This window comes from Cydia fagiglandana, chromosome Z (genome assembly GCF_963556715.1).
Source record: "Cydia fagiglandana chromosome Z, ilCydFagi1.1, whole genome shotgun sequence".
Lineage (NCBI taxonomy): Eukaryota > Metazoa > Arthropoda > Insecta > Lepidoptera > Tortricidae > Cydia > Cydia fagiglandana.
This window is the reverse complement of record NC_085959.1, coordinates 17,112,321-17,137,799: the sequence shown is the minus strand read 5'-3', so window position 1 is coordinate 17,137,799 and position 25,479 is coordinate 17,112,321. Positions and strand designations below refer to the sequence as shown.

General features: G+C 38.0%; 2 protein-coding genes across 3 annotated transcripts; both read right to left on the bottom strand.

Moving 5' to 3' along the window:
* Nucleotides 1-541: 541 nt before the first annotated feature.
* Nucleotides 542-19,236, bottom strand: LOC134679141 (multidrug resistance protein homolog 49-like). Of its 2 annotated transcripts, XM_063538008.1 has the most exons (26): nt 19,126-19,236; nt 16,880-16,922; nt 15,269-15,465; nt 13,179-13,323; nt 10,300-10,400; nt 8,360-8,531; nt 7,946-8,070; nt 7,469-7,667; nt 7,154-7,378; nt 6,729-6,915; nt 6,233-6,375; nt 5,933-6,141; nt 5,744-5,838; nt 5,462-5,641; nt 5,264-5,382; nt 4,720-4,860; nt 4,440-4,622; nt 3,985-4,188; nt 3,734-3,863; nt 3,450-3,645; nt 3,162-3,324; nt 2,781-2,975; nt 2,092-2,301; nt 1,854-2,000; nt 1,520-1,628; nt 542-863 (listed from the first exon to the last, which is right to left on the bottom strand). In XM_063538008.1, exons 1-26 carry the CDS (start codon nt 19,146-19,148, stop codon nt 769-771), a joined length of 3,936 nt encoding a protein of 1,311 aa, XP_063394078.1. In that variant the 5' UTR covers nt 19,149-19,236; the 3' UTR covers nt 542-768. The 2 variants fall into 2 exon arrangements, with proteins under 2 accessions (XP_063394078.1, XP_063394079.1); XM_063538009.1 differs by lacking the exons at nt 13,179-13,323; nt 15,269-15,465; nt 16,880-16,922; nt 19,126-19,236 and having other exon boundaries at nt 10,296-10,393.
* Nucleotides 19,237-19,711: 475 nt separating this feature from the next.
* LOC134679352 (NADH dehydrogenase [ubiquinone] 1 beta subcomplex subunit 7-like) lies at nt 19,712-20,074 on the bottom strand. The gene has a single exon (XM_063538253.1). It carries the CDS (start codon nt 20,072-20,074, stop codon nt 19,712-19,714), a length of 363 nt encoding a protein of 120 aa, XP_063394323.1.
* Between the last annotated feature and the right edge of the window lie 5,405 nt (nt 20,075-25,479).

Genomic DNA, 25,479 nt, shown 5'->3' with positions numbered 1-25,479 from the left:
AAGTTTTCCGAAATTTCGTCTTTAAACAAATGTATTTTTTATAAATTAAAATACTGCGTAAATTTATGTCAAAAATCAGAAAATGCATTAGTGTAGAAAGTTAACAATGTTAAAAATAAATATCAATCACCTCCGAAAGCACCTTTATTTCATAGGACAATGTTATGATGGAAATTTCCATCACCATGCAAAGAAGGGTTAACTATAATTTTAAATCCATTCAATAGTTTTCCACGAACAATTTAACATATTTCCGTACGTTTATATGTTTTTTTATTCCGCAACAAACGCAGGCTAGTCTTAAACTGTAATACTTACTCCATTACTCCAACAATAAAGAAAGAGTTAATTGGAGTCTCAGATAGGTCAGTAACCCCCTTATTCATAGAACTGGAAGTGGTTTAGGTTTTAGATGCTAGATCAGTCGGTCAGTGAGAAAAATTCCGACTATTAGATGTTTATCTTTATAACAGGTTGAGCTTCATTCAGGAAATATGGGGTTCTAATAGTTAGCCTAATGGGTTTTAATAAGTGAACCAAATTTCATATGTTTATGTTTAATACATTTTGAGTTACGTAGGAGTAGGAGTCAAAAGTGGTTCCAAATGGTTCGTGTAATATAACATAGCCGCTGCGTTCACAGTTCTCTTCTTTTGAACTCGGCTTGACGCAATGCCGCGTGTATGTATGGTGTGAGCACTTAAACTTTACTTCTTTATGGACCAGGTAACCATTTTGTTTGGAAGTTAACATCAAGTGAAGCCGCTGCTAGTTGAGGGAGACGTGTTGTCCCTTGCACATGCGATAGTAGTGGCCCTGCAGAGCCACCAGTTCCGCGTGGGTTCCTTTTTCCACGATTTTGCCTATGCAAAAAAAATAACGTCACTAAAAATGTAACTAAAGATACTTTGCCATACAAATTATTTGAATACAAAATTAATCGGCAATGGCATTATGTGCAAAATTGATATTTTTTTCTGGGTAGGTTTGCAGAGATAACTGACCCCCATGCCTGCAAAGGAGTCAACCATCTGTGCAGCTGAACATTGAACTTAAATCTAGAGGATGGTCTTATAAGCCTATTTCATAATCATCTGAAGCATTACAGCCGCGGGTGGGCCTTAGCCTGGTCAAGCAAGTCTCTCCAGTCCGATCTATGTGCGGCCTTCCTTCTTCAACTTTTCACTTCTAAGGTCCGATGTCCTGGTATACGCCGTCCAACCATCTGAGCTTGGGCTTGCCTTTACCTCTGCCTATAAGCCTATTTGTTGTATTTTTGGTATATATTATGGGGTTGGCAACTGTCAAATGTTTGCATAGATGGCGCCATCATAGCTTGTCCCTTATTCTATGAGATTTGGCTATTAGGGCTGGCATCCAGGGTATTATAAAAAAAAAATTTGACACAATTCTAGGGATTGACAGGGCAAGCTATGATGGCGCCAGCTGCTAAAAACTTCCACCGGCCAACCCCATTGTTAAAATTCTTTTGCGTGTTATTTTTTGGGCACGTCGGTACCTTTGTCAACAACGCAGATGAGATTGGCGTCTTTGATAGTCGAGAGCCGGTGGGCGATGGTGATACATGTTCGTCCTTTGGCTGCCTTTTCCAGTGCTTCCGACACCGCCTGGAATAAAACATTTTGCACGTATAATTTCATGCCAAGATAAAAAACTTTTGAAAAAACTAAAAGTACCTACAACCAAACATGGGTGATGCATCTGCCTGGTCGCCTTGCGGCCATTAGCTTCTTCGTATTGGTCGTAAAGTCCACGCTAAGTCTCCATGCTAAGTGTTTACTGCTAAACTTGTGCAAAGTTAGCATAGTCGTGACTATTAGCGGTGACATTACCCGTTCGCTGTTGGCGTCGAGAGCGGATGTGGCCTCGTCCAGTAGCAATAGCCGCGGGGTGCGGATGAGCGCGCGCGCGATGCATACGCGCTGCTTCTGTCCTCCCGACAGCTGTGCGCCGCTCGCCCCCAGATTCGTGTCATAGCCCTGTAAAAACATTTCACACTGTGAAAGAGTACCTACTACAAAATACACTTAATGTTGATTAATTAGCTTCGCAGATCTATCCGTTACGTACCTTGGGTAGCGAAACGATGAAACTATGAATATTAGCAGCTTTAGCAGCGGCTACGATCTCCATCGTCGTGACCTTTCTACTGTTGTCCCCGTAGGCAATGTTTTCGCCAAGCGTGCGGTCGAAGAGCACCGGCTCCTGTTGCACCACGCCCAGTTGCTTCCGAAGGCGGGGCAATGTCAACTGGCTCCGGATATCTCGCCCATCTACTTCCTAAAAAGACAAGTATATAGGTACTTATGTTAACTGATGTCCCTGATAGCATTATGATGATACGTTACAGACGAGTTACTCGTACACAAGTCCCGAATTATGGTTACGGTTATGGTAGACAGGCAGACACGCAGTCGTATGTTGCGCAGGCAAATTAACATACGAATTTTTCACCAGCATTTTGGAGTATTTAGGGTACGTTTTCAACATTTGTGTGACCATAATACGAAAATAATGTATTTATTGCAGAATTATCTTGGACTTTTTTCGCTAAGAAAAAATAAAAGTAAGTAAAAGCGCCGTCACGTCTCGTGAGCACATTCGACTCCGAAACAACCTTTGATCGAGCGAACGCAGTCTTCGTCATTATACTGCTGTCGATGTCTTCATCCGGTGGCAAATCGCTCAACAATAGGTAAGTACTTCTGATTAGATTCTAATATACAGCAGCACCATTATGCGTCGGTTGATCTACTTACAATATTACCCGAGTCGGGATCGTAAAAGCGCTGCAACATCTGCAGCACGGTGGACTTGCCGCAGCCCGAGGAGCCCACCAGCGCCACCGTCTTGCCTGCCTCCACCTGCAGCTCCAGCCCCTTCAGCACGCGTATGTGTGGCCGCGTTGGATAACTGAACTCTACATCCTTGAAGCTGAACTGTCCGGTAGATACCTTAAAAAATTGAAAAATGAGGATCATGTCTCAGAGCAGATGGCCCTCCAAAAGACAGGCAGACATTAATTATTGTTGGATTTAGGTGCATATTGTCGTTAAATAGGTAAGCAGGTGGGCAACGAGTTATATCCTACCATCGAATTCTAGATGGAATTTACAGCAGCCCCTCAAAGATAATCTTACCCAATCTTTTTTGTCCTTGAGTCCATTTGCTGTTACGACCTTCGGCACCCTATTGATGACGGCCAAGACGCGGGCTCCACTTGCTTTAGCAGAGTTGAAGCTTGGAGCATACACCAGAGACTGACCGAGCATGTAAGCGCCGTACATTAAAGCCTCCGTAACTCTGTAACAATAACATATATAACGTGTTACTACCATTTTAATTACCATTTTATTAGATTGTGAACTGAACATGTAAGTTAGTTAGACTGAAGTGATTTACAGCTAGGATATTAGCTCAATACTCACAAAAATACATATTGGTATGGCACATTGTCAGTCGCAACGAGGGTGGCGCCGTACACCGTCGCGCTACAGTACGACAGGAACGGTACGTATAATCCCAGCGCAAGCACTAAGCCGCGCCAGCGTGACTTCTTGGCGACAGCAGCACATGATTCCTTTAACTCTTTGTTGAACTTCTCTAAAAATTTCGATTCGACACCTGCAAATTGGCGACGTTGATTGCTATATGGAAGATTATAAAGTAAATAATCTTTTGTCTAAATAATAGACACAAGTATAGTTCTTACCTAAACTCTGAACAGTTTTAATACTAATAATGGCTTCAGTAGCTATTGATGTTGCTGATTCCAGGGCTGCTGTTTCATTTTCTTGAGACTGCTGGGAAACAATCCCCTCTAACCAGATGCTTCCAACCATCTGCGTTTAATAACAACGGGAAAAGGTTAAACTATATATTTAAGTAAGTCTATTGATTATTGCAAGCGTGCGACGTTATTACACTTAATTCCAAAATTGTGTCGTATTACATTGTACTCACAAGAGGTAAGAATACAGACCCTACAAGGGTCAACTTCCAGTTGTAGCAAATGGCCATGATGAATCCGACTAGCACGGAACTCAGGCCCTGCAGGATGAGACCAATCCTCAGGCCCGTAGCGCCCTGGACTGCGGCCGCGTCGCCAGTTAAACGGGAACACAGCGAACCGACTGTGTTCGACTCTTTATCGAAATAGCCAATTTCCTGAAAGAACCGTATGTACAGATTAAGGCCTGTGCACACCGGCTTGCGTGTGCGTGACGTGCACGTGCGCTAAAATGTTGGAGCCGCACACGCACACGTCACGCAAGCGGTGTGCCTTCTCTCATAAGGATCTGCATACTACAATGCCGCACGCACACGCGGTTGGTGTGCACAGGCCTTTACAATTACACGTTACAGACAGTTGTTACAAGTCTTATGAATGCTAAACTAGGTTTGTTTATAAAACTCACTTGGTTAAGTAAACTTTTGAAGTATTGGTGCCGTAATCTCGTGGTCATTTTTAAGCCAGCATTTGTAAAGGTGACGCTCTGCAGACACATGGATATTCCAGCAATGGCGGCTACCACGATGAACATCCCCGAAAAAAAGTCTGCTTCGTATCTTATCTCGTCATGATTTTTTGAAACGAAAATCTGTGTGTAAAATTTCATTTATGTAAATTAATTCAGTTATTATGAATGAAATATATAAAAAATGTTTTATAGGTATTAGGTACAGGTTGGTCCGTACCCCGCTTGCTAATCCAAATAGAAGGGCGAAAGCAGGAAAGCAAGCACCTTGCAAAAATGCGGCCAGGGCTCCTGCTGCCAGGTGTGGCCATTCTGGTGCATTCAATTTCATCAGCTCCCAATCGCTCACCGGCTTGACTTTCTACAAAAATAATTTATACACCAAGTATACCATGGCTAAGTACCTACACTAAACACCCCTATAATGGACGTGGCACAGTATACATGGGATAGTATAGACAAATCCTGTAAAATAAGTATTTGTAGTTTTTAAACACTGGCAACATTTTACCATTTATTAAATAAGAGACATAGAGCTGCTTACGATTAATGTTTCATTGATTATTGTTTGTCTTCAAATTAATGGTGCGGTGAAGCCATAACCACCCATAACTGGAGCAAAAAAAATGGACTAGCAGTCTACTAGCACCTTTACAATAATAATAATATACCAGATATACCTATAGTGCTCAGATATTAGCGACCACCTCGTTCGCTTCGCTTCAATAATACGGTGTGATATTTATTGGTTTGTTTGAACTTACTTCGTCATCCTCATTTTCCTCGTCACTTTCAACGATATCGGAGTTGTAAACAAAGTTTTGTAGTCCAGTGGACATCACAGAGCTTATAGAGCCCCGAGGAGTCATCCAATCATGCGAGTCTGAAATATGGTAGCCACAGTTTTAAGTACCTACGTCTGAACTACGCAATATAAGGGTTAAATTTTAACATCGCTGTACCTTTTTTCATTGAGTGGTGTCTGTGAATCCTCCTATTAGACTTTCTCTTTACATCTACACGCGGAGCAAGAGCCGCCACTTCATCTGTGTCGCCCGTTCCATCTACTTCCTCCGGTAAGGTGTCAATCACATCAGGTTCCTTTACTTCCTTCCCGGTTGTTACCAACTTATGATAGAAACCTGCAATCATGCATACCTACTGTTTCATCATTGCTCTAAATGCTCTAGCATAAAATAGTTATTGGAAAATCTGAAAATATATTTTTACAAGAAATCATTTACCTTTGGCCTTCATCAGCTCTTCGTGAGTGCCATGTTCGACAATCGCACCTTGGTCCATGCATATAATTCGATCAGCGTTCACAATAGTTGACAATCTGAGTATAATATTCATAAAATAACCTAATTTGAAAGAAATAATATTTATAATATCAATTAACTTCACTCGCATACCAAAGATCGTAAACGTACCTATGTGACACAACAATCGTAGTTCTTCCAACGCTAGCGCTATCCAAGGCTACTTGTACTTGCTTCTCAGAGTGCGGATCCAAAGCAGACGTAGCCTCGTCCAGAAGAAGAACAGCCGGTTCGCGCAGCAGTGATCGCGCAATGGCGATACGCTGCTTTTGGCCGCCTGAGAGCAACGCGCCTCGTTCTCCAATCATAGTGTCGTAGCCCTTTATGAAATAAGTCAATAAATACATGAGCGGTTGGGTTTCTAATTCAATCGTTTCATTATAATTCTTGTGATATAAGTAATAGACTGACCTCGTTCAGGTTAACGATAAAGTCGTGTGCATATGCCATTGTAGCAGCTTTGATAACTTCCTCCCTCGTTGCTTCTGGGTAGCCTATGGCTATGTTATCATGTATGGTTCCGCGGAATAACACAGGTTCTTGACCTACGACACCTGCAAAGTGATTGTTATAGTACATTAAGTACCTACCACCACCAGCAGGCAAGTTTGCGTGGAATTTATTAACAAATTTCGGTAAACTCTACTAATTATCTAGCCTAATCGTATATATTCTGAAAAGTCAGGTTTGTCAGTAAACAAATGCGGTCACTTTGAAAAACGTAAGCGCGAAAGATCAATCTCCCACAAAATTAAAATTTCGAGCCTTTAGTAACCGACTTAAATACGGCATCCAACGATTTATTGCTCGATTTTGTACGATTTATCAGTCTTGATATATATGCTCCAAGCCCTAAGCCGTGTTTCTAAGAGAGCTAGAGATGACAAAATGTTCATTAAAGACTAACCTAAACAAGATCGGAGCCAGCCTATGTTGAGTGTTCTGACATCTCTGCCATCCAGCTTGACCGAGCCGGAGTGCACGTCGTACAGCCTCTGCAGCAGCTGCAGTATAGTGGACTTGCCGCAGCCGGACGACCCGACCAGGGCCACGCACTCTCCTCGTTTGATGTGTAGACAAAACTCTTTCAAAACCTGCTCAAAAGTTATCATTACATTCCAACAATGCTCATAAGAATTTAAATCACAGCGGTACGATACCGATCTCCCAGTGTCAAAAGTGAGGTTTTTGGTTGAAGAAATGTCACTTTCGACACAGATCGGTATCGTACCGCTGTGACTTCTTATAAGCACTGTTCGAATCGGGCTGATAGTATTATCTTGTAGGATTTTTAAGTATCTACCTACATGGCATGTATGTATTCGTACGTACCGTAACGTCGGGACGCGAGGGGTAGTTAAAACAAACGTCTTCAAAAGATATGTCACCAATTACTCTTCTTGGTTGGGCGCCTTCTTTGTTCATGCTATTAATTTTCGGTTCTCTTTCTATCAGTTCGAACACGCTGGCAGCCGCCGCCCTCGCTGCCGAGAATGACTCTCCATGAGGCACGCAGAAGGTTATAGACTGCGTGGCCATGTATATACTGAAGAGAATCTGAAGAAAATAAGACGTTTAGTTATATGTAATACCTATAGCTAGCTCACTAGGTGTCATTTATTATATTTAGCCTCACTGTCTGCTTACACTGAAAATTTCTCCGACTGCGTATCGCCTTTTATCAGGGTCAGCAATAAGGAGGTCTTGGAGCACCAAGCGAGTGCCGTAGGAGAGGCCGATGGCGTTGAGCGAGTAGGTGAGCACCCAGTTGAAGCCGGTGCCAAGTCCCGTGTACAGCCCGCGCTTGCGACCGTACCGCTCCGCCGGTTCCAGCAACTTCCTGTACCTGTACCATTATACACTATATACTTATACTATTATTTATACGTATAACTTATTATAATTTTTTATATTAAATATTGCATAGCATGAAACGATCGAGCCAGATGAGTTTCCGTCCAGTGCGGCGGCGCCGCCTTTCCCCTATGGCCGTATCGAGATGGCAAATAAAAGCTTCTACTTCGAATAAAGAAAACAGAAGAATTTTGTACTAATGTATCTTCTTGGCGGCCCAGATTGATCACCTCTTCTTAGTCAGTTAGTTACTTAGTTTTAGAAACCTACCTGTCGACTTCTCTATTTTCACCACCGAAAGCAACAATGGTTCTCACAGATTTCAATACTTCTTCAGCTTGCTTCCCAGCCTGGCTATAGGCATTCATTTCACGGACTGAAGACTTTGTTTGGTACTGCAAAAAATATATATCAGTATTAGGTAGGTACTTCTTTGTTTACTTACACCTTAAATTAATTCTCCCCGACGTAGTGACCTTCGGAGACCCACGTTAGTTTATTAGTGCAACGCGTGTTTAACTATTTAATAAAGTGCTGAGCGGCTACTGCGAAAACCAAAATTCGCAAATTGCGGGGATCTTTCTCTTTTACTCCAATGAAGGCGTAATTTGAGTGACAGAGAAAAATCCCCGCAATTTGCGAACTTCGATTTTCGCGGTTATAGCTATAGTTATAACTACTTACGTTAGATAAAATGACGGACGCTGCGATAGAAAAAGGTACTACTGAGAGACAGGCGAGCGCTAATTCCCAACCAAGTGGGAACGCTTGGCAGATACAAATTATAGCCGTCCCGATGAGATTAGAAACAACTGCCACTTTTTCTCCCATTCCATCTTTTAATTTCATCATATTCCTGAAAAAATATTTAGCACAACTCTAAATATATAATACTTATAAAAAGTCAGCTTCACCGGCTTAAAGTAGGTACCTACCATATTCTTGCAAAACAATCAAGTTTTGAATCGATACGACCCTGGGGTAGCTGCTTAGGTGCCTATACTGCCTATATCAGCTAGACAAAGCCGATGTTTTTGAGATACTGAACCGAAATTCACCATAGACGTGCGCGCCGACCTAAAATTTGCCGGCGGCGGCGCGCCGGCTTTTTTGGTCGGCGCGGCGCGGCGGCGCCGGCGTGTGGCAAGTTTTTTCATTTAGGTATTACCTACTAAAAACTGCAAAAATTAACTATCTATAGTTTTTCACTAGCATTATACTTACGCACACGCTGTTCTTGTACATATCCCCGATTCTAACATACATTTTTTTTTAAACAAAAGGGGGTGGCTGTCTTCCGGCTAGCCACCCCAAACCACTTTTTGTAAGTTTTTTTTGGTCTAGATAGCAAGATATTCGTTAGTTCATGATTGTTCAGGCATTAGAATCGTTAGGGCCCCGATTCCTTAATTTTTTTTAATTTTTTCAAAGTGGGGTGCCTGTCTTCACGCTAACCACCCCACCCCGAAATCAGCCAAATTAACTAGGTATGTCCCAGATTATATAATAGTTCTTACGAACAGATACTTATCTCTCAAACAAAACGCAAATACCTACCGTTTTGATACCTACACAAAAATACAATGGAGTGACCTTCAACGCGCCGCTCCCCGCACCGCGCGCACCGGCACAACACTAGGGTTGCTGACGCTTAGAAATGATAAATAAATACCTACTTAAACAGCGGAGTGAAATAAAAGGAAAGCTAAATCTTAAATTATACCTAATATTCCGATTATGCGTTAGTGTTTGCGAAATAGTCATTTTAAAAGGTCATATGTCCCTGCAGTAACCGCAGTGTTTACGCCGTTTTATAAACCGCGCAATAATCCCAGCAAGAATTAGTATTAAAACTTCGTGTTATTTAAAACCACATAGAGATTAATGTTACACAATAAAGAAAAATAATAGAAACCCCATGAATACAGGTAATTAATTATAAGTTAACCAGAGTAAAAATAAGTTGGCACTTTCCGGTGTAAAGTTAACTTACTGTCGTTAAAATAAACATTTACCAAAATAAATTAAAAATTTGCTACCTATTTCAAATAGATAGATATCTAAAACTATACATTTGTCATACATAATAAACATTACATGTTTAATTAAAGAAATTCAATAGTAGGTAGGTACCTACTACGTAGCTTGTAACTATCGTAAAAATCGACAGTGCGGCGCGCGGTGACGTGCGTACGTGAGCGCGTGTGGCAACCAACTGGCTTGTTTTTCTACCGTGAACGGGAGCAGATTCGTAGGTATAAATCCGAGCTCGCGCGGAGAGTTCCATAGGCCTGACTATGTGAATTCATCGGACGACGTTAGTTCACGTTTGTTCAGGCATTAAAATCGTTAGAATCTCATTAGATTTGCCATAAAAAAATAAAATCGAAAAATTCATATATATGGCCGTGCATCGGCGCGCCGAGTGGATGAGCCGGCGGCGGCGGCGCGTATGAATGGCGGCGCGGCGCGGCGGCGCCGGCGCGGCGCGCACGTCTGTCACCAATTAATGATTTTGCTTATAGAGCTAGATTTGTACAAAGTTGTTCCTTCTAATATTTATTTATTTACTCTCGGGCCGCTAGGTGATGTTGTTTTTAAGTCTTCATCTTCAACTTACTTACTCTGACATTTTGGTAGCCAAATTGAATTCCGTATCAGTGTCGAACCATGTCATATCCTGTCTTAATACTGCCTCTAAGAAAAGCTTCCGAATTCTTGTGATCTGAAAGTGCATAAAAATGCATTAGACAGGCGTCTCGGAAGTCGTCGTAAACTTTAATGCTTTCTACAGTTAATGCCTAATGTGTAAAATACCTTTACAAATGGCATGGCAAGTAGCCATACAACGAATTAGTTACCTGCTGCAGACAATGTTCATTAAGATATTTAACTGTAGATATTAAGTTATCATTCTTATCAATTTGTGCCTGTTTCAGCAAAACTCGTAGATAGACAAAGACATGGCAAACCAAAGCAAGGCCACCAATTATATCAATTGCTTTGTACGCGTTTCAATAAAATACGAGATACAACTGTTGGTATACTATATGCACTAAACACTTAACACTTGTTGTTTCATTGGGTCCGAGTTGAGAACAGAAATCATTTCAATCTAAATGTACCTATTAAGTAGCAGATTTATGTGGCACATGCATGCCACCACAATATTACTAATAAATCTAATAATAATACTTAGCGTTTATGATAATTATGATATACCTACTTCAGTAGTTAATATTATAGGGTAAGAAAAGTAATGAAAAAGCTTTTTACACGATGAATATACCTGAACCTGAGTAATTAATTGTCAAACTCAGATAATTACTAAAATTGCAGTTTGATTGCCTGACTGAGATATAAAATATACTTTATAGAGGAACACAGACAACAAAAATATTTAGAGAAACAAAAACAACAAAAACAGGTTTATTTATAATTACCTACTGAAAGGAAATTAAAAATCTATATATATAAATGCAAGTGTCCTGACTGACTGACTGACTGACTGACTGACTGACTGATTCATCAACGCAGAGCCGAAACTACAAAAGCTATAAAGTTGAAATTTGCACACCAGATTGCATTTATTAAGTGTACAAGAGATAAGAAGCGATTTTGAGAAATTCAACCTCTAAGGGGGTTAAAAAGGGGATGAAAGTTTGTATGGGGTTAAAGTTTTCTTTTAAGCTAGGAATTTGAAACTTCGTAAAAAGATATATTATTAAAATACAAGAAAACTAATTTCAGCGTTTTAGAAAATTCATCCCCTAAGGTGGTGAAAAAGGGGTTGAAAGTTTGTATGGAAATCAAAAAAAAATTCGAGTGGTTGAGTTGAATCTTTGTATTTAGGGATATTATTAGAAGACGAGAAAAGTAATTTCAGGGTTTTGTAAAACTCATCCCCTAACAGGGTTAAAAAGGGGTTGAAAATTTTAATCCATTATAAATGCTTTGAAACTTCTTAGAAAGGCATAATAGCCCATTACAAAAAAAAGTGGTTGCAACGTTTTTGGAAATTCAACCCCTAAGGGGGTTAAAAAGGGGATGAAAGTTCGTCTTCGGGTGCAAATTTTATTTTAAGCTAGGAACTTGAAACTTTTAAAAAAAGTATCAAATTCAAATACAAGAAAACTAATTTCAGCGTTTTAGAAAATTCATCCCCCAAGGTGGTGCAAAAGGGGTTGAAAGTTTGTATGGATATGATTTTTTTTTTCTATTGCGGGACTTGAATCTTTGTGTTTGGGGATATTATTAAAAGACAGGAAAAGTAATTTCAGCGTTTTGTAAAATTCATCCCCTAACAGGGTTAAAAATGGGATGAAAGTTTGTATGGGGTTAAAGTTTTCTTTTGAGCTAGGAATTTGTAACTTCGTTAAAAGATATATTATTAAAATACAAGAAAACTGATTTCAGCGTTTTAGAAAATTCATCCCCCAAAGTGGTGCAAAAGGGGTTGAAAGTTCGTATGGATATGAATTTTTTTTTCTATTGCGGGACTTGAATCTTTGTATTTGGGGATATTATTAGAAGACAATAAAAGTAATTTCAGCGTTTTGTAAAATTCATCCCCTAACAGGGTTAAAAATGGGATGAAAGTTTGTATGGGGTTAAAGTTTTCTTTTGAGCTAGGAATTTAAAACTTCGTTAAAAGATATATTACTAAAATACAAGAAAACTGATTTCAGCGTTTTTGAAAATTCATCCCCTAAGGTGGTGAAAAAGGGGTTGAAAGTTTGTATGGATATCAAACATTTTTTCGAGTGTAGGACTTCAATCTTTGTATTTAGGGATATTATTAGAAGACAGGAAAAGTAATTTCAGCGTTTTGTAAAATTCATCCCCTAACAGGCTTAAAAAGGGGTTGAAAGTTTGAATCCATTACAAATGGTTTTGAAACTTCTTAGAAAGGCATAATAGCCGATTATAAAAAAAAAGTAATTGCAACGTTTTTGGAATTTCAACCCCTAAGAGGGTTAAAAAGGGGATGAAAATTCGTCTGCGGGTGCTAATTTTATTTTATTCAAGGAACTTGAAACTTTGTAAAAACGTTTTAAATTAAAAAACATGGAAACTAATTCAAGCATTTTTGAAAATCATGCCCCAAGGTGGTGAGAAAGGGGTTGCACGTTTGTATGGAGATCAGATATTTTGTGAGTGCGGAATGCGGAACTTGAATCTTTGTATAAGGGCATAGGTACCTATTATGAGAATACAAGAAAAGTAAATTCAGCAACCAACATCAAAATCCACTTGACTTAAAACTTCATACAACTTGCTAAAAAAGAAAAGTACTTAATTTCAACATTGCTTGGATATGAAAATTATAGGTACTAAAGATGTAAAATGTTGAAGATAAGATTCCACGCGGACGAAGTCGCGGGCAACAGCTAGTTTGTGAATAATTATTTCTTTTTGTTGTTCCTCTTAATTTGTCCACGAGTGTAGTTTAGAATTACTGTGCTCTAAAGTTGCTAATATATTTTTTTATTTGGTGCCATACCTGTCTCAGAGCACTCCAGTTGATGAGCGCTACGGACGAGATGACGAGCACTAGCGATACTATCACGCTGACAAACGTGCCTATAGCCATCGCCTTCGCATCGTCTACTAGGGCATCCATATGCTGTTTGGGAGATCCATTTTTCCTGACAATTCACAAAATTTTTTGATGTATCTATATATATACAATAAATATAGGAATAGCTGAAATATCTTACTTGAGAGAAAAAGGAATGGATTGAGTGATTCTAGGCACCGTCCTTTCCCTATTATATAGCAAATTGGTTTAGTTTAAGTAGTTAGGTGTGAACTTTTATTATCCGGCTCTAAAAAAGGAGGTTCTGATTTTGACCCGTTGGTTTGTATGTATGTATGGTTGTCCGCGTAGATCTCGCGTTTGACTGAACCTGTTTTGATGCGGTTTTCAGAAAAGTGGTTTGACATTCTGGAGAAGGTTACATTCGGGAAATCCAGCAAAATCATTATTTGCTACCAAACGAGTAGTTAGTAGTGCAAGAACTAAATTAATGACATAATAACTAAACTATTTCTTTTTCACGTTAGATATTAAAGTCACATAATTATAGTAGTGGACCCTATAATGGACGTGGAACCAGTAATGGGACAAAAAAACATAATTCCTCTAAAATAAGTATCTAAAAGTAGTTTATAAACACTGGCTGTATATTATCATAAATAAGAGTCCTAGAGCTGTTTCAGTTTGAAGTTTTATTAAATTTGGTTGTTTTTTAAGAAATTGGCGTCAACCTAAAAGTTGTCGTGTCACTGAAAAAAAATACCACTACGAATTCTTAACAACTTCGCTAAGAAAGGTGAGTTAATTTATAAAATTTTAATTAATTAATACTTGATGAAAACTAGAATGTGTTTTGTTAATTGCATTTACCATGAGATAAGGTATAACAACACACTATGTTGTGACTCCAAAGATGTAAAAAAATAGTGGTATTTGGCCCAATCCCATTATAGGAGCTGTAAAACTGCGTACCTCCTATGATGGGACAAATGACAGAATGATGCTTGCTATGCCATAATTTCATGTTTAAACAATACAGAAATAAAATGAAGTTAAGAAATATGTCAATCAGTAGGTATTCTCGGACTTTGGATAAATTAATATCGTTTTCCCAAACTTTTACTTAACTTGCCCTGTTAGTTAGTGTGGGTCCAATCTTGGTAGCTGAATTTGACCCACTTTTCGATTTCCGATTCAGTTGAATTTTTGTGTAAGTACGTAATTAAGTATGCAAATCGGATGATAATGCAATATTATGATAACATGGACCTGATCTGATGATGGAGACAGGAGGTGGCCATGGGAACTTTATCGCATTAAACCCTAACTAATTGTGTTAGGGTATATTAGAATTGTCTCGATGGATCTAATACAATAATAACTGGCTGTGGAAAGAAAAATACATTTAGCGATAGAAGCTTATACCAAAAATTGTTTTATTTTGCCGTATTTTATTCCCCATTTCAATATTTTATACTGATAGAGCAATGTCCATTATAGGGGGCCCATTACTGGATCCACGTCCATTACCGGGGGCCCATTACTGGGACTTTAGTGTCCATGACTGGAGAAAAAAAGCATAGTTTTAATTTGTTAAATATGTGGAAACTAATTGCAGTATCTTTGATACAACACGCCTAAAACATGAAAGGCGGATAGGACTTTCATCTTTTAACACGCTAAGCGGTAGACCATTTACATGTATAAGGGAAATATCATAAATACTCCAAATTTCCTCTTAAATGTCCCATGACTGGTGCTGTTACTATATTATTGAGACGATAACTTCTATTACGATTACAGGGTGCCTAGCCAAGGTGACAATCACTTGCGCTACGATAACGAAACGCTTTGTGTCTCTCTATCACTCTTCCAGCATATTAGTGCGACAGTGACAGCTGCGTTTCATTCGCTATCAGCAGTATCAGCAAAAACCGTCATTTAAAAACTATGTAAAATGGTGTTGATCGTACGCTTGTTTGTCAACGGTATGATTTGTAAAACGGTAAAGGCAAACGGTATCTACTTATAGGAAAAAAGTGCAAAGGTCTTACAATCTCAGGCCTCCTCCGAAGACGATCATGAGCGGCATGTAGCTGGTGTACTGATCCTGGTAGCTCGTGCGCTCAATGAAGGTGGTGCTCAGCTCCCCGATCTGCACCAGTATGAAGCACACGCCGCCTCCGCTCAGCAGTCCCAGCACCACTCCCAATATTGTCGCCGCCCGCTCTGTCCATGTCGCGTAACGATACTACAAGCAAAAGATGAATACGAGCAAAGTCTAAGAAAAAAACGTGCCGCACAAATCAAGAAAAAGTCATTCTTCATTCAAGGATAGATGGCGCACACACCTTTAGCCTACTCTCGGCTGGATGGCGTGACGACACCATTTCTTATTTAACAATTTTAACACATAGATATCAGTGAATGAACATGGGTCAAAATGATATAAATATAATAAAATTATTTATCCATATATATTCATTTTTTTGATAATTTTATACATGTTTATTTTGAGTTATAGTCGTGTGTCGATAGATGGCAGTAAATTTACAGTGACTACAACATTTACTATGACAGGACCCCTCTATACTATCTATTCTTTTTGCTACAAGCAAACATTCGTTTTTAGGGTTTCGTAGTCACCTAGAAACCCTTATAGTTTCGCCATGTCTGTCTGTTTATCTGTCCGAGCCTTTGCTCCGTGATCGTTAGTGCTAGAAAGCTCCAATTTGGCATGGATATATAAATCAAGTATCAGTAATCAATCAGTATTGCGACAGAACGTATTAAAGTAACTAAAAAGTACATATAAAAAAATATTTAAGAATTTAAGGTACTTCCCATACAAAATGTTTTTTTTTGCTTCCAATAGTGTGGGTGTAGTTAATATTTTCAGAAATATGCGCTCCAAAGAAAAAAATAAATGTGTCCCCCTCCCCCTTTAACTTTTGAACCACGGGTCCAAAAATCGTGAAACAAAAACTAAAGCTTAAATTAATACTAAAGCGAATATGATCGTTTAGTCGTTTTTGTGTTATTGCAAAAAAATCTTCTTTTTTTAGTAAAAAGACGTAAACAGTACAAAGCGTTGCAAAGGTACTCCCTTATGATACTTATACTTACTATTAGCCCCTTTTAGCCTATTTTGACAGAATCGTAGCTGCAAAACTCTACACTGAGCATGGCCCAACATGCTCTTGGCCGATTATTATATATTATCCTCCTTAGGCATCCAACTTCAACTTCAATATCCTTCAGTGTACGTACCCCTTACTTTTCATTAAAGTGTCAAAAGGACCTCTACGTATTAACTTCGTCTCCGCGCACGCCTCTCTATTTTCCGGAACACCATTGTCCGTGATGGGAAAAAGGTACACAAAATGGATCACAAAATATTGTGTTATTGATGAAATGTCTATTTATCGTGCCCTTACTTTTTTACACAGAGATTTGACAATATATGCCGTACAAAAAAAATGGAGTTTATAAAAAGCCCTTCCGATGGTAAATATTGATTCCGGGGCCGGCGTCCATACAAATTAGCCCATCCTTTGCATTTTTGTCCTTATTTATAACTACATATGCAGTTTCGTATTTTTTGGTCGTAGATAGAGCTTTTAAATAAAGAAAACAATAAACAATAATTATTACTAGGTACTTACTATTTGAAGGTACGAAACTTTAGGAGGCTCTTTTTCTTTGAGTCTGAAAAAAAATGTTTACTTAAGTAGGTACCTATTGCAAAAGTTGAACATTGCAATTTGTTCACCGTTGAGTAAGTAGGGTTTAAATCAAATTAATATTATTATCGGAAACGTACCAATATCGCAGAAGCCATATATTTATGCACTTATTTACCTACTAAAAACACAAGCCGAGCAAAAAGTGAAATTGTTTCCAGTGTATAAATTTGTTATTTATAAGTTATTCTAGCCCATACAGGTACAGGTATTTCAAAGCTACAACCACGCACAGCTGACCTAAAATATGATATGAATAACGGGGCCTAGCCAAGTCTAGCTTTATCCGCCAACAAACTATCCTCAGTTTGGCGGCATATACTTAATTATGTAAATAAAAAAATATGTAAAAGAAGTCAATCGTTCGGCCGTAGCGAACGAAACGCTAAATGTATCTCTATCGCACTTATGTGAGTACGAAAAAGCATAATATATATATATGGTAGACTCATAACCAGACATTACAGTTTCGTTTGCTACTGCGCAGACGACTGGCATCTTGGCTAGACCCTCGGATAATAGGTATAATATACCCATAATATATGATACATAACAGGTGCCTAAAAATAATGAAAATATATTAAAACTGTCCAGCAGTGGGAGTGGGACACTAAACCGGGCTAAATAAGAAAAAATAAATGAAGTAAAAATCAGATCTGTTCATCACAAACTAAATCTAAGATACTTAATTGAATTGTGGAACAGGAAGACAGCGAAAATCCCGTATCTCATGATATAAGCAGGTATATATATATAAGATACTGGACGACGTGGATATAAATTCACCTTGTAATTAATATGTTTTAATGTTTTATATCACATATCATAATAATAATACCTACATATCGTCACTACTTTGAAAAAGAACTCGTATCTTGTTCTGTCGATCAAAAGAAAAATGTAGTAACTATGTAGGTACTTATGTGATGCATACAGAGTTACTGCGTTTCAACTTTGAGTAACAGTGGGAGATACGAGATCTTTTCAAAGTAGTTATGATATTAAGTACCTACATTATTTTTATATTATTATTTTTAATACCTACATTTAAAAAAACAGGGAGCTTAGACAAGAAAATAAACATTAATTGAATAATAAGTCTAAATTTAAAAGTAAGTTAAAAAACACTACCATAATATATTGTAGTAATTTAATTATTATTATATTACTTTTTATATTACTTTTTTTTTTTTTAGTTGTAGTTTATAGCTTTAATTTTTAGTTTAGTTTATTATTGTAATGAAATGTAATGGGTTTATGCCTTAATAAATAAATTTTATTATTATTATTATTATTTGTATGTCTTTTCCATATCTCGGGACCATGGGGTCCCGGACCTTTGGGAGGCGTACGTGGGGCCGAAGCCAACAGCGCAGAGGCCCTTTAAGACACTTTAATCTAAAAGCAAGGGATACACGTGGCGGATACCATCCCCGAACGCACAATGTGATACATCAAGAGATGGTCCCCGCCAGGTGCAAAGACTATTGCAGTGCAGCACTTTTGTGCTGCGATGGGAACTAAGGTCATGGGCTATAGATTTGAAAGTTGGATGGACTGGATAATGGGCTATGGGAGAGACTAGCGGACACCTGCCGTGACAATCAGTCTCAAAATTGTATAAGACAGGTGGTGACTCGCCAACTCATTGAGTGGGCCCCGCAATGGCCGCACGCACAGTGCGACAACAGGGCAACACTTTGGAGCGGCTGTGAGGTTGTCGAGAGGTGAGTCTGCGGTAGCCAGATCCCGGTAATCCGTTCAAGGGCCGCCGGCGTTATGACATTTTACACTTCCAACCTGGAGCATAGGTCCCGCTCTTGCGACTCCACTCTGGCCGGCCGGTGAAGGCAAGCACAGAGGCGAGGGCCAGATGACAGGGCCCTCTGGAATAGGGGTCCGCGGTGTCGCCACTCACCGTCAGCTCGCCACAAGCTGCCCCCGCGGGGTTATTATTATTATTATTATTATATACTATAAGTTATTACGTTAATAACTAGAGACTGATGACCCCACAGTCAAACTAAGTTTTGAATTTTGCGGGGATATGACTATTTATAAGAATAACTCTGTATTTTATTAAATAAATAATAATAATAAAAAAAGGACCTGAAAACATGTTAAGAAGCGCGGCAATGAAAATCGCGTGGCTAATTATTGTGACTTACTTTTTATCTTTTTTAATTCCCATATCGGAGAAAGGTTACACTATTGTATAATTTATAATTGACATGTATACATGAACGCGAGCTGAGACACGGACCGCGCGCAAGCGGCTCTCGGGAAGTGGCACGATATTAAGGATCGCCGATCTATTATACACTGAATGGGAACAAGTGGAACAACTAATAAAGACTGCTTAATTTATGAGACAAATTTCGAACAAGTGAAGGACTCGTTGTCTTTGAGCTAATATAATTACGTACTATAATATAATATGATACCTATAACATTAAGACTGTCTTTCCAATAACGTATGTACCTACCTATACACGGTCGAATATCGATCGTCCGTGGTAATACTTACTTGCGTTTAGTAGCAAATGTATTATATTACTCATACTAAACACGAAAATCTGCTCCAAATTAACAGGCCTAATACGTACCTAATAAAAAAAAATTATTGTATTAATTGACGGCATGTCCTTGCAAGTACAATACCTAATTAAATTAAATCAAACTACTCAAAACGTACAAGTAGCATTCAAGTTTATTTGTGTACAGTGAACATAATTTAAATGTACGCAACGCAAGTTAATTGCACTCTTTTAATCTATTCTCTCTACATCTCAACCTTCTTTCTCTTTCAAATTCCTTCATCCTAATAACATAATCTTGCTGTTCACAGTTGAGGTAATTGTGTTTCTCACAATGGCATTTATATACCAGGGGAAAATTGATGTGTCGACACACTTGGTAGTCCAGCAGGTAGTCCGCGCAGTAGTCCCGGTACTTTGGGGGAATGCGGGCAGACACCAACTCTTCCTCTTTCACCTCTCTGTCCATCTTGCGAGGCAGCCTTTTGTATGTGAACCCAACCATTGGACCGAACTCTGGCGGCCTGTTAGGCTCAAGGCCTAGCTTCCTACTAGTCAATGAACCCATTACCTGCCCCATTCTTTAGGCTTTTACAAACTTTTAAGGTAAATAGACATTTAATAAGGTTCAGTGCAAATTCATGTGATAATTTTGTTTGACATTTACTGTCAAAAACAGCTAGATCATAGATACGAATGGAATCCAAATAGATAGAAACAGGCCCTATACAGGGTGTCCCAGAAGTACCACGCCACACTGAAACCGGAGGTAGGTCAACTCCATAGGAACACAACCAGCCTAACATGACCTCAGTAAAAGTTGCACGGTTTTCGAGTTATTAGCAAAATTAAGAATTTTGATAATTTTCCCGTATTTTTACATTTTTAGTACCAGCATCGACTTAAAACGCTATTAAAAACAGTTTTTTTATTTCTATTAATAGCTGTTGAGTTAATTCAGAAGTGCAAAGTGCTATTTCGTCTGTCACTAATGTAAAATGCTGAAAAAAAATCGATTAATCTTGATTTAAATTATCAAATAAACATGAAGATCATCTTTGACCGCCTACCATGGGAAAAAAAGATTAGAAAGGAAACAAACAAATAAAAAAACTAAATTAGGCATGCTATGCAGATTTAGAAATGGTATGATACTTGTATCTTCTACGATAACATGAGGCATTCTTATCACATTAGCGATAACCCGTCCAACGAACTTAAAACTGGAATTCCGAAAGCGGTCGCAACAATGACCCATTTGTTATCTGATCAAATGATTTTGCAAAATGCGTAATCATTCTTATCACTTCAGAGATGCCGCAAGCCATCATTGTTAAGTAAAAACATCATTATTGCTACTGCTATCGTATTGTGCAACGTGGTCTTTTTAATCTTTATCTCCCTTTTGAGATTGACCAACAATAGCTCTCCCTCTGACGCACATGTTAATTTCTCAAGCCTTCTCTTATTATCATCATTATCATCGATGTTTTATCCACAATTTATTACTCCTTAGCCTCCAAATGAGAAGTGAACACTTGGTATTTTAGCCAGGCACAATAATTCGATCAAATAACAGATGTACTTCGCATTATTTGTACCACACAGTGACTACTTTCGGAATTTCAGTTTTAAGTTCGTTGGATGGGTTATCGCTAATGTGATAAGAATGCCTCATGTTATCGTAGAAGTTACAAGTGTCATACCATTTCTAAATCTGCATAACATGCCTAATTTAGTATTTTTAGTTGTTTGTTTCGATTCTAATATTTTTTTCCATGGTAGGCGGTCAAAGATGAAATTCATGTTTATTTGATAATTTAAATCAAGATTAATCGATTTTTTTCAGCATTTTTATTAGTGACAGACGAAATAGCACTTTGCACTTCTGAATTAACTAAACAGCTATTAAAAGAAATAAAAAAAACTGTTTTTAATAGCGTTTTAAGTCAATGCTGGTACTAAAAATGTAAAAATACGGGAAAATTATCAAAATTCTTAATTTTGCTAATAACTCGAAAACCGTGCAACTTTTACTGAGGTCATGTTAGGCTGGTTGTGTTCCTATGGAGTTGACCTACCTCCGGTTTCAGTGTGGCGTGGTACTTCTGGGACACCCTGTATATATGTGTATAAAAATCAAACCTGTGTGTGCCAGTTAAATATTTATTTATAAAAGGCTTATTATTAACCGGGCAACTAAAATATTAAACAGGAACTTTCATTGGGCATATAATAATATAATTTGGCTGTGCATTAATATTTTAGCGCCAAAATATATATAAGATATATATAAGCATCATATCATTAAAAAAACTGGCAGCAAAATCAAGCGACCCAAAAAAAATATAGGGAACTTAAAGTGATAGGTTGGCGACTAAAATAATAAATTGGCAACTAATATCGTAAAGCGATCATAAACTTTAGTTGTCATCTAGTTGTTCACACCTAAGTAATCAACTATAGTTATAAGTGTTATAACTGACCATGTCGTTTCAGCTAAGGTAGTATTTTAACACAAAAGCAGTTAAATTAATGAATATTGGTCACTTTTTACACAAAACAACAATACGTAATGGTCTTGGTCAGTATACTTATAGTCCTAATTTCTAATCATGAAACGCCTAATCGCGATTATGTCATTAGATCTTTAAATTTTTAATTACTAACTTCAATAGTTACCACTGTGTTCTGCTAGAGTCAACAGATAGGTGCGATGACGAGCAAAGCGACGATGAGCGTGTTAGGTTGACCGTGTAATGACCAAACAAAATATTTTAAAAGAACTTCATTTTTGAATTAATAGATAGCCGTTTTCTTTTTAAAATGTGCTTCATAAATGGTCTCCTATATAATAATTCAGTTGCCAAATAAATTCTTGGTATCTGCCTAAAAATAATCAAAAGCTGTAACAGCATTAAAATACAACTCATATTGATATATTTTAAGACTCCGTTTTTGTTGCCAAACTATTAATTTTAGTACCCATTTCTATTTTTTTTAAACTACCCATATTCGATTAATTAGTTGACTGGTTAAATACGTGCCTTTATAAAATATCAAATTTATACAGGGTGGAAAGGCACGACGATCCCTTCCGCAAAAGGGGGGTTGTTTAGCCTAAGCTCTATATTTTCTCCATAGAAACTATGTTAATATGGGCAACCGTTTCTAAATTATGGCCTTTTAAACATCCGTGCAAAAAACTACTTTGTTGTAACCCTAACAGGTGACAGGGTCAATGAACTTACTTGTAAACAATTAGTATACGACAGGAAATTATGCTAATTTGTTGCCATCTAACCATTCTTAGGTCTGCTTACAACACGGTAAGAATCGTTGCAGGATTTTCGCTTTCTGTGGTTCCACTTGTTCAATACTTGAATTAAGTAGTTATGTTATTCCTTAATATTAATAATACTAACCACAACATTGTTTACAACGACAGTTCAAATTGTGACATTGACAACCACTCAAAAGTACGCAATTGTCTTATAAATATCTCTGGTTTCCTTGACTGATAAAAAGGTTTTAGTTTCTTAACACGTTTAACAAAATTATTTTCGAATAATTGGAAACTATCTAAAATAATAAAAAATTACAAGTAGGTTGTGTTTGATGGATTAAAGAACTTGCAAAAATGAAATACTAAGAATAAATCAAGAATAAATATTTCTTAGATACCTAACTAACAAACCTTCTTGCGTGGTAGGAAATAGACAAGACGTCTGATGTTTGAAATTAAATTGTCATTAAACTTTATTTATCTAATGTGATAATGTCATATTCTGCAAATAAAAATGCCATGTAAGATGCTCGTGGTTATTTAAATCTGTGGGCTGTGTAAAAGATATGGTGTACCAAACGGAATGTGAAACTGAGGGCGAAGTGAGACATTAAAGGCTAATTGCTGCTTTTGACAATCTGCGGAAGAAAAATTACGAAGAGCATACCTACACTATCGCATGGGCAATGTGCGCGGGCTCGGGTGCGGGCTATAATGACACCGTATGTAAAGAGAAGATAGAATTAAATATTGGCAAAAAGTAATTATCTAAGAAAGTAATAAAATTGTATGTAATATTTTTGCATTCATTTGATTTATTTGTCATTTATGCGTCATTCATAGATCATTGCGATTCTGTCAACGATCGGAAAAAAGCGTAAAGACCCGAGCTTTCCCGACGGGGATCCTTAATCTAGCCGTCATGTGCACATGCTATAGGGTTATCACCACAGTTAAAAAGTAGAAAATTTGGTATTTATATTTTTTACTCAATTAACGATTTTTACCATTACCAATCTGCTCTGTATCGCTTAAACGACCTAATACTTCCGGGAAGGATCGTCGTGCCTTTCCACCCTGTATAATAATATCCTCCTGAGAAGCGCTGGTGGCCTAGCGGTAAGATCGTGCGACTTTCAATCTGGAGGTCGCGGGTTCAAACCCCGGCTCGTACCAATGAGTTTTTCGGAACTTATGTACCAGTCCAGTCGCTTTTCGGTGAAGGAAAACATCGTGAGGAAACCGGACTAATCCCAATAAGACCTAGTTTCCCCTCTGGGTTGGAAGGTCAGATGGCAGTCGCTTTCGTAAAAACTAGTAGTAAACGTCAAATCATGGGATTAGTTGTCAAGCGGACCCCAGGCTCCCATGAGCCGTGGCAAAATGCCGGGATAACGCCAGGAAGAAGGAAGAAGGATAATAATATGCTCCTGTCCTAAGCTTTTTTGGTTTATCAATTTAGAACCTTGGTAAATAAAAAAATTAAATAGATTTTCGTATTTGCTCTTTTTAAAAGGGCTTCATACATTCGGTATAAGAGCTACGAAAATGGTAGGTATCTTAGTATCGATTTATCGCCCACTACTCTATCTAGTGGGCGATAAATCGATCTAGGTCTTATTTCAGGAAAAACGCGCATTTTTGTGCTATTTATGTTTTCCGAGCTAAGTCGGTCTCCCGATATTAAATGAGTTAAGCCGGAATTACATTATTAAAACGTGACGCGACGCCACCCAACGGCTATTATTTTCTAAGGTTCACAATATATGTACCACTATACAGGTTGTTACTGACCATCGGGCTTTAAATCCAGGGCTCGATTCTACTCGCTAAACTGAGCTACTTTTATTATGGCACCAACCCCGGAATCCCGATTTTTTTTTACTTTTTTATACATTTTGGCTGATCAGATTTCCCCGATTTTAGGGTTGGTCCCATAGTAAAAGTAGCTCAGTTTAGCGAGTAAAATCAAGCCCTGGAATTAAAGCCCCATCGTCAGACACATACTGTATACTAGCAGGACGGTACGTCGCGTCGGATGTTCATAGTGTGCAAATATACTCACAAATGATTGTATTAAAAATTTCAACCGGTTGTTAAACCTATCGCTCCTCCTACTACAACCTTACTCAGCCATTTGAATCATTTCATCGTGTCATTAATCTGATTAATCATTTGAACTCAGTAAGAATATAATATGAATACACCCAAGTTTAACTTGCTAAATTAGCTAAATTAATAATACGAGGGACCCAAAGTAAAATAAAAATACATTATTTGGAAAGTAAAATACAATACACCGTGAAATTTTAGTGGTTGTTTTCCCGCGGCAGGGCGATTTGCTATCAGTAGTACTTCCGAATTATGATAGACAAACTTATAAATAAACTGTTTTCCAAAAAAAAAAAATACAAAAAAATAACCTAAACTCGAACAAGCGAAAAACAATAGTAACACACTAAAACTGCAAGTCGACGACAGTTCCCGATATTGTAAACAGATAAACAAATAAACAAGCACATGTTACTTTTTTTAAACTATGTAACAGGCTAGAGTGCTTTACTGTTTGACAACTGAAATTAAAATTTACTTAGACTCTTCCTTCACGATCTCGGAGTAATTAACAACGGAGACGCCATGTCTAAAATTTTCGGTACAAAATAGTCTGCCGTTTTTTGCGGGGGAGGGGCACATCAAAT